Source organism: Bison bison, unplaced genomic scaffold, assembly GCF_000754665.1.
Source record: "Bison bison bison isolate TAMUID 2011002044 unplaced genomic scaffold, Bison_UMD1.0 scf7180017864291, whole genome shotgun sequence".
NCBI lineage: Eukaryota > Metazoa > Chordata > Mammalia > Artiodactyla > Bovidae > Bison > Bison bison.
Genome location: NW_011494863.1, coordinates 556,398 through 564,749, shown reverse-complemented (window position 1 = coordinate 564,749; position 8,352 = coordinate 556,398). Strand labels below are relative to the sequence as shown.

Genomic DNA, 8,352 nt, shown 5'->3' with positions numbered 1-8,352 from the left:
TTCGACCCTGAGAGCGGGCAGTACGTGGAGGTGCTGCTGCCCCCCTCGCCCTCGGTGCCCCCCCGCCGCGTCTACACTCCGCTGGCCCTGGGCCCCGGCCTCTACCCGCCAGCCTATGGGCCCCTTCCCGGCCTCTCACTGCCACCATCCCCCGGCCCGCCGGCCTTCAGCGGCCCGCAGCTACCCTGGGCCTCCGAGGCGGGGCCCCTGGACGGGATGTACTACCTGCCAGTGAGTGGGACACCCAGCCCCGCACCTCCTTTTCTTCTCTGTGCTCCACCCTCCAGCTTGGGTCCCTCGCAGCCCAACAAGGGCTCCTTGTTCCCGGTGTGAGGCCCCAGGGCCTGATCCGCATGATGTTGGGGCCTATTGATGGTCTTAAAGGTTTTGGCATCCAGTCCTTTACCCTCTTTTCCTTCAATTATCTCTTCTTTTACCCATCTCATGCCTTTTTGTTTTTTTCAGACCGAAAGTTACCTTCAGATTATCTGAGACACGTTGGGGTGGGGGTGGGGGAGCTAATGGAGCTGGAGCTCAGTAAATGGCTGTCTGTTTCCCCCACCCCAGCAAAATCCTATACCCTTTCCCCAAGTCCCAGAGTGTGGTGTGTTGGGGTGTGTGGGTGTGTGTGTGTGTTGTGGGCTGAAAAAAATGCACAACATGAGATTTGTGAATTAAGTGTTCAGTTCAGTACAGTTAAGTGTTACTTGGGGCAAAATGAAAAACTATAAGCCTGGGAGACAACCTCTCACATAGGTTGTCTATGTGGGGGTAGGTCAGTATATGTGTGATTTTGGTGAAGGAGGATAGTGCAATCAAGCACACATTTTGGAAGAAGATTGCTGCTAGTCACAATGAGCAGATGTCTATTTTATTGCTTTTCTAGATATGAGAAGATTGCAAGAAATGGGCTCATAAAAACTTCTCCTGAAAATAAATATCTAAAGGCCTATTTTGCCAGTTTCTCCCAGAGCACAGAGGGCCTCATTCCTGATCTCTGCCCTGAACTTTCAGGGTGGGTTGAAGGTCAGAGATTGCAATGGCTAGTGATTTCATCTTTGTAGAGGCAGGTGACAAGTGACAATTTTTAGTTGGCTGTGTGAAAAATCCCAGGACATGGCCCCAGGAACCGACCTGAGGGGGTGATGGGGTTTCTCAGGGACAGCAGGAAATGGGAGCTGCAAGGAAGGGGCTGCCCCTAGAGGTAGGGAGATGTCTGTCTCTCCCTAAAGGTGGGCCCAGCTGAGGTGGAGCAGGCTAGTGAGCAATGATGGGATGAAGGGAGAAGGACACTGGTATCAAGTCCATTATTCTTTGGAAGGGGATCTGAGTCTTGGCCTGGGAGGCTGTGGGGGAAAGTGGCTGGAGAAGGCCCTAGGCGAGGATCATCTGAGAAAGGGAGCTGCGGGAACAGGAGGTGGAGGTAAATCAGGGAAGTAGTATGGGAGGGGCCATGGAGGGTCAGCCTGGGACTTACTGGGGTGGGGACTGGGGAGAAGGTGGGAGGTGACAGTAGTCTGCAGCTGGGAGTACTGCCCCTCATTCTCTCCTCAACTCCAGCCTCTGACTTGGCTTGTCTAAGCCCTCAGAACTGAACTGGCTCATTCTGGGGTTATAAGTGGGGGTTCTGGCTGTTCCCACCGAGGGGGGAGGAGCAGATTAGTGGGTCATTGGGAAAGACTTAAAAGCAGAGAGGATGGTTGAGCTGTTGTCAGGAGACTCTTGACCTATCTGGATGGGGTGGAGGGTGGGTTAGAGCTGGCGAAAGAAGGGATGCCCCTGTGTGGAACTCTCAGCTGGTTCCACTCACCTGGTAACAGATGTGGCAACCATGCCTAGAGAGGGGCTGGCTCTGCAGGCTGTCACAGCGTAGGAAGGGACAGGCCCCACAGTGTGTGTTCCAATTGCCTCGAGACTCCAGGAGAGCAGAGGGGGATGCGCAGAGTGGGAGGTGCTCTTCGTGGGGGGTCTGTGTAGAGTACTGAGTGAAGTGACTGGGCCTTGCTGGACTGATACGTGGTGTGAAGAGTTTGCATAAGAACAGTTACCATTGGAAGCAGTGTTAGGGATGGAGATCAATGCCTTTCTTAAATTCCAGGCCTCTGGTGGACCTGCATCTCTTGGAGTCACTGCCCCCCTCGATTTGGATTGGAAACAGAGAACTATGAGTCAGAATAACCTGGACATCTTTCTGTGGCCAGAGATGCTGATGCCAAGGAGGGCCCTGGGCCACTCCTGGGCCCCTCACTTCATCGTGATGTGCAATAAACCCAATGGCCCCAATGGCTGGAAAAATTGGCGTGAAGTGTCTGATTTCCTGCTGCGGCCTCTTAACACCCCCTACAATGCCGTCCATGCCTGGGTGTGGCTTGGGGGAGAGTATCACATGTGTCTTTCATAAACTGTGGCATCCATCCTTCAGCAACCCTGCCTCTCAGGGAGCGAGCCCTAGGCTGGCAGTCACGCCTGTGACCTCATTTCTTCTGGCGGCTGAGTGGTCAGTGGGCCTTGGGGATCAACCAGGCTTGGGTTCCAGTCTCAGCATAGCCCTTCTAGCTGTGTGGCCTTGAATTTGTCACTTTTCTCTGAACCTTTGTGTTCTTGGGGGTAGATTTAAGACAACAGTAACCAGTCATCTCCTCCACCAAGGAGCTTAGCACAGTGCCTGCCATGTGGCCTGTCCCAGGTCATGAGAGGTATCAGCTCCCATGTGTCTTTGCCCAGGCCCAGCCCCTCTCCTTGCCTCATTGGCTGGAGCCAGGGTCCCACGAGAGAAGGTGCACACGTGGAGTCTCCAGGGCCCTGGGGGAAGGGAGAGAATGGGAGGGGTGAAGTGTCAGTTCCCCATTGGTCTGGGCCAGGTGTTCTGAAGCAGCCCCCACTACACACACACACACAGATGCACCCACACACCTGCACCCCAACCACAGCCCTTGCTCACTGAGTCAGCTCCACCGGCCATGAGGCTGTCACTGCTGCTACTGCTGCCGCTCCTTGGGGCCTGGGCCATCCCAGGGGGCTTCGGAGACGAGGCCTCACTCACTGCCACTGCCCCTGAGCTGGACGATGAAGAGAAGTTCTCAACTCACATACCTACGCACCTGCGATGTGATGCCTGCAGGGCGGTGGCCTACCAGGTGAGTCCCCCCTCCCCCAGCAGCTCTCCTGCCCCTACACAGGCCCCTTCTCAAGCCAGACCCTTCTATCTGCCTCAGGTTCCACCACTGGCCTTTGATCCCCAAGCCCACCCCCAGGCATCAAGCTAGACTCAGCCTTCCATGATATTGCCATCTTCACCTCACCAGAACCTCTGTGCCTCAGTTTACCTGTCTGCCCAGCAAAGAGCAGACAGACCATCTCTGGGACATGAGGGAGTCCCTAGCTAGTCCTCTCAGACTTCTCCTGTTCCAGGCCGATCCTGAAGTCCAGACTCCTTCCCAAAGCACACCTGGGGAGCACAGGGGTTTGTGTGCACGTGTGCATGTTTGTCGAGTCCGTGAGCCCATGAGCATGTGTGGGTGTCTTGAGTTCACATACAAACCTGTCAAGCGTGTCTGAGTACTTGTGTGTGTGTGTGTGTGTGTGTGTGTAAGTGCTATGAGTACATGTGTCACTGATGACTGAGTGGCTTTATTTTCTTTGCTTGTTCTTGTGGTTTTACATCACGTGTGGTGATGGTGGGCAGGTGTGCCCTGCAGGAAGGCCCCCAGTGCCCAGGCCAGCTCAGCTTTGCCCATCCACCCACCTCATCCCAAGGCTGTGGATCCTGCCTCAGCTGGCACGTTCCCAGCTCTCTGGACCTGGGGGAGGGCCACGAAGTCAGCCTCACAGGTGCTTCCTGCTCAAAAGGCTCCGTTGCCTCGTTCTTCCTCCGAGACTCAGGTTTCTGCTCTCCCCCGCCTCTCCTTCCGCATTGAGTAGTTCTGAAGCCCTGGTTCTGAACCCCTCCTTATTCCAGATGTGGCAACATCTGACAAAAGCTGAGGCCAAGCTTCTCCCACTGGACTCTGGGGGCCGTCGTGAGCTGAGCGAGTCAGTATACACAGACGTCCTGGACCAGAGCTGCTCTCAGACCTGGCAGGGGTGAGTTGAAAAATCTGGCCCCTGCCTCACTTCTCCAGGGGCAGGCTGATGAATGGGGGTCTCCATCCTCCCACTCACACCATACACACTCCACAAGGTCTCCAGCCCAAGGGTAGGGGCTGGTTGGGACAGAGGCTCAACTCTGGAACCAGGAGCAAGCAGAAGATTGGGTGGCCAGGGGATAAGGGTGTTGTGTGACTTTGGGCCAGGGGCTTCTCCTTTCTGGTCCTCAGTTTTTCAGCAGAGAGGATCAGAATCTGGGCACTAAACTTGGTAGATGTCCCATGTGCCCCGCTTCGGGTAGATACAGGCTCCACTAATGCTGTCTCCCTCTCCTCCCTCCACCTCCAGCTATGGAGTTGGAGAAGTGGACCAGGTGAAACGTCTCATGGGCCCAGGACTTAGCACAGGGGCGCAGCCGAGCATCATGGTGATGATCATGGAGGGGCTGTGGCCCACCAGGTGATGACTGGAGGGTTGGAGTGGGATGGAGCCCTTGCAGCCTTGAATCTGCCCATTGAAGGCAGGGCAGAGTCTGAGGCTCCTGCTGGGCTCCCCTAGGCTCTCCAAGACCTGCTTTCACTACCTGGGGGAATTTGGAGAAGACCAGATCTATGAAGCCCACCAACAAGGTCGAGGGACCCTGGAGGCGCTGCTGTGTGGAGGCCCCCGGGGGGCCTGTTCAGAGAAGGCTCCAGACACAAGGACAGAGCTCTAGTCCAACTCCTCCTTCCTGGTCAGCCCCTGAAGACAGCTGGCCTCCCTCTTGATCTGCCTCCCTCCTTTCTGCAGGCAGCCTGGAGGAGGGGTGCAGGGAGGCTTTGCTCATCTGTTTTTCCTCTCTCCCTCCCTCCTCCCGCCTCGGGGGCCTGGGACGTGGCCAGGGCCTTTCCCTCTGGACTCAAATAAAACCAGTGACCTCGACTCCTTCTCTCTGCAAAAGGTTCTTGGGGGGCTGGGAGGATAAACATTGGTGTTTCTGCTGGAGAAGACCAGGGACAAGCCCCACAGTTTCCCAGAGGTAAGTGAGATCTGTCATGGTTGAAAATGTGAGTGAGCTGACAAAGGCACATGAAATCAGTTATCAGCACGTTTGGAACCCCAGATCCCTCAGGAGAGAAAACGAAAGCCAAGGAAAACTCCATAAGCACATCACCTGCGGACACACCCACTGCAGCCGCTGCACTCGCTGTGCCCCTTTCAGAACACGAGTCTCCCTGGGTCTACGCCCAGAGGCTGCTCACTTTCTAGACTCTGCTTGTGACCCAGCTGGCGTGACTGGGCCCTGGGGCAGGGCAGGGCAGGGCAGGGCGGGGTTCCTAGAACAGGCTGTATTCCTGATCTTGGCTCTACGTCCTCCCCAGAAATTCTTCTCACCTGCGGCCCTTTCTTTAGCAGCAGAGGAAAGAGCTCCACCTGGGTTGCACCTGAGTCTGGGTATCTGGGGTCAGTGATGCTCAAGCTTGTAGTTTCCTTTGTATCTCTGGGAGGTGGACAGAACAGACACTGTAATACTCTGTTGACACCTTGGCTCAGACAACAAAAAGACTCAGGCAGAGTCCTAGGTGAAATGGCAGGGCTGGGAGGGAATTCACATTTGGGGTGGGGGGAAGGATAGTGCTGGAGGAATGGGGGTGTCCTAGGCAGGCCCTGACCACTGTGGCTTCCCTGAGCTGCCCTACAGCCCAGCGCTCTGTGTTCCATCGCCTGTTCTCCACCTGCCTGAGGCCCCTCCCCTGGCCCTCAGGAGAGAACCCTGAAGCCCAGGGAGAGCCAGGGTCCAAGGCATTGGCTGAGGCATCAGAAGTAGCAGGTGTGGAGCTGGGAGCTGTGATGTGGACCTGCGTGGTCCTGTGTTTGTGAAGTGACTTAGACTTTGCATCAGACTCTGGGTGTGTTTGTGCAACTGTGTATCTGAGATCATGTGCAGCTTGCCAGCCTTGTCTCCTTGTGTGTGGTATGTGGTTTGGATAGACTTGAATGACCAAAGGACAGTGTGTGGAAAGGGTGGGGCTGTCTCTCCAGCCCCCTAGGGAGTACTGAGGAAAAGAGGGTGGGGAGGAAAGTGCTGAGGAGTACAGGCTTTGAACTGGTCAGACAACTTTGGGAACCTGGGAGCAGTAGCCAAGAAGGGAGAGGAGAGGACAGGCAGGCAGAACAACGGGCTGGAGGCTGGAGCAACGGGCTGGAGGCTGGACAGGCCTTTGGATTCAGGGCTGTGACATGAAGCTGCTACCCAGCTGGACAGCGGTGCTGCCTGGGAGCCCTCGGGGCAGGGCCTGGCCGTGGGCACAGCGACCCAGAAGTAGGTGGACCCTAAGGGGGCCGGGAAGGCACGGAAGGGAGCTGAACCTGGGACCTCGGGCTCGGCCCTCGCCAGCCTAGAGCCTCAACCCCTGGGCTTTCCCCAACCCCTAGGAGGGGAAGATGGTCTGGCCCAGGGCTGCTTCAGGGGTTGTGTGGCCGTCACACAGGGCCTGACGCTTAGAAAGGCCCCCCAATTTGGTTTAATGCTCTGCTGTTGCTGTTTTAAAAATTATAACACTTGGAACAGGGGTCCCAGGTTTTCATTTTGCACTGGGTCCCACAGAGCACACAGCTGGTCCTGGCTGGGAGGGAAGGAAAGGAATCCTTGTCCTGACACAGAGGACAGGCAAGACCGGGCTAGCCCTGGCAGCTCCTTGGGCCCATCTGATTTTGCCTCAGGGACCCTGAGTGGTAGTGGTGAGGAGGGCAGTCCTTTATGACATTTAATGCAGAAATAAATACGGTGGGTTTAGGTGTTCAGGTAAACCTAATTTTTGGAATGGTTTTCTAAAACCTTGCGACCTGTGTGGCCTTGGTCAGATCACATCTCCTAAATCTGTTTCATCAGCTGTAAAATAGGTTAATAGCACCCAGAGCCTGGGGTTAGACTTGATGATACAAGGATGTTGCTTGGCACACAGTCATTCCCCAATAACAAGATGGGTTATGATGATGATAATGATTAACTTTTTATTAATAAGTAGGGAAAAACCTGATTCAGAGCGTGACATCATATGTGCCCAGGTTCACTCCCTTTCTCCTCACCTCACCCAGGGCCTGGTACCCTTCCAAGGTCATCCTCTCCTCACCCTCACCCTGGCCCTCTCTTGGAAAACTTGTGGCCCGTGCCCAGGCTCAGGTGTGGGCAAGCAAGGGAATGCTCAAGAGGTACATGTGGCAGAGGCTTGGGCGGCCTTTTCCACTACAGCCAGAGTTAATACGTTACCTCAGCCTGGGCCCTCCTTTCGCAATCAGTGATAGAGATCTGGTTACAGATTTACTTCAAACAATGCCTGATATGTGGAGTAAAGTCCTCCTTGGCCTTCGTAAAGCCAACCCTCCTTCTCCTCAGGAACGGCTCACACCTGTGCCCCAAAGATGAGGGCCCGGGAGGACGCTGAGGGCCAGACACAGGTGCTGGGGGATGAGTAGGGGTGGGGTAGGGGTTGGGTGGGTCAGGGGTGGGTGGGGCACTCTGCAAGCCTGCTCCCTGGGAGGGCAGAGAGAAAAGTTCTGATGAACTGGATCAAGAGTGACTGTCCCAGGTGGAATGTGGCAACTGGGGGAGGGGGTGGGGGTGGCAGTGGGGGTGAAGGAGATTTCTGCTTTGGGACTGGCTGACTCCAGCCTGGAACCAGCAGGGGGCCAGCCTACCACCCTGCTAGGAGACACTCCAAGGACTGGGGCACTGGTGGGACCAGATTGGATCCAAGAGGGTCTGTCACGGTCTTCAGCCCTCTTGGACTCTTCCTGGGGTACCTCCAGGCTTCTGACTCACGGGCCCATTCCCTTGGCTAGAAGGCCCAGGTTCCAGGGGCTCCAGGAGCCAGCACAGTGGACTCATTCCTGCACAAGGCAACGTGAGGTGGGAGCCAGGTGTAGCCAGGCCAAGGGAGAGCTGGGTAGGTGAAGCTTGAGGGAGGGCAAAGGCCCCCGTCTGTGGAGCCAACAGGCCACTCGGAGCCCCTGATTGATTCTGAAGCAGAATGGACTTTTCTGGGTGTCAATGCTCCCTGCTGAGTTATTCTATATGCTGCCCCCAGCATGAGTCCCTGGGTTCAGCAGGGACCTCCACAAGGGACCCCCCAGTGTCCCTGTCCACAGAACCCAAGTTTGACATGTTGTACAAGATCGAAGATGTGCCGCCCTGGTACCTGTGCATCCTGCTGGGCTTCCAGGTGGGCATCTTCCCAGGGCCTGCCCCCTGCACATCCCCCACCCCGACCACCCTCCACCCACCCC

The 8,352-nt window shown here is 56.0% G+C and overlaps 3 protein-coding genes across 5 annotated transcripts in view; all 3 read left to right on the top strand.

The window, feature by feature from the left end:
* PROB1 (proline-rich basic protein 1) overlaps nt 1-2,295 on the top strand; it is a 5,935-nt gene extending 3,640 nt beyond the window's left edge. Inside the window, exon 6 of the mRNA XM_010850610.1 lies at nt 1-2,295. Within this exon, the coding sequence (XP_010848912.1) occupies nt 1-333 (333 nt within the window). The 3' untranslated portion in view covers nt 334-2,295.
* A 552-nt stretch (nt 2,296-2,847) lies between these two features.
* MZB1 (marginal zone B and B1 cell-specific protein) lies at nt 2,848-5,007 on the top strand. Its single transcript, XM_010850323.1, has 4 exons — nt 2,848-3,137; nt 3,959-4,083; nt 4,435-4,545; nt 4,645-5,007. The coding sequence occupies exons 1-4, from the start codon at nt 2,961-2,963 to the stop codon at nt 4,799-4,801; spliced, it is 570 nt and encodes a 189-aa protein (XP_010848625.1). The 5' UTR covers nt 2,848-2,960; the 3' UTR covers nt 4,802-5,007.
* A 32-nt stretch (nt 5,008-5,039) lies between these two features.
* SLC23A1 (solute carrier family 23 (ascorbic acid transporter), member 1) overlaps nt 5,040-8,352 on the top strand; it is an 18,064-nt gene continuing 14,751 nt past the window's right edge. The window contains exons 1-3 of one of the 3 annotated variants that reach the window (XM_010850319.1): nt 5,040-5,104; nt 7,463-7,524; nt 8,154-8,288. In XM_010850319.1, coding sequence (XP_010848621.1) covers nt 7,489-7,524; nt 8,154-8,288 — 171 coding nt within the window. In that variant the 5' untranslated portion in view covers nt 5,040-5,104; nt 7,463-7,488. Of the gene's footprint in view, nt 5,105-5,679; nt 6,389-7,462; nt 7,525-8,153; nt 8,289-8,352 lie in introns of those variants that run through there. The other 2 variants (XM_010850318.1, XM_010850320.1) reach the window with 2 other exon arrangements.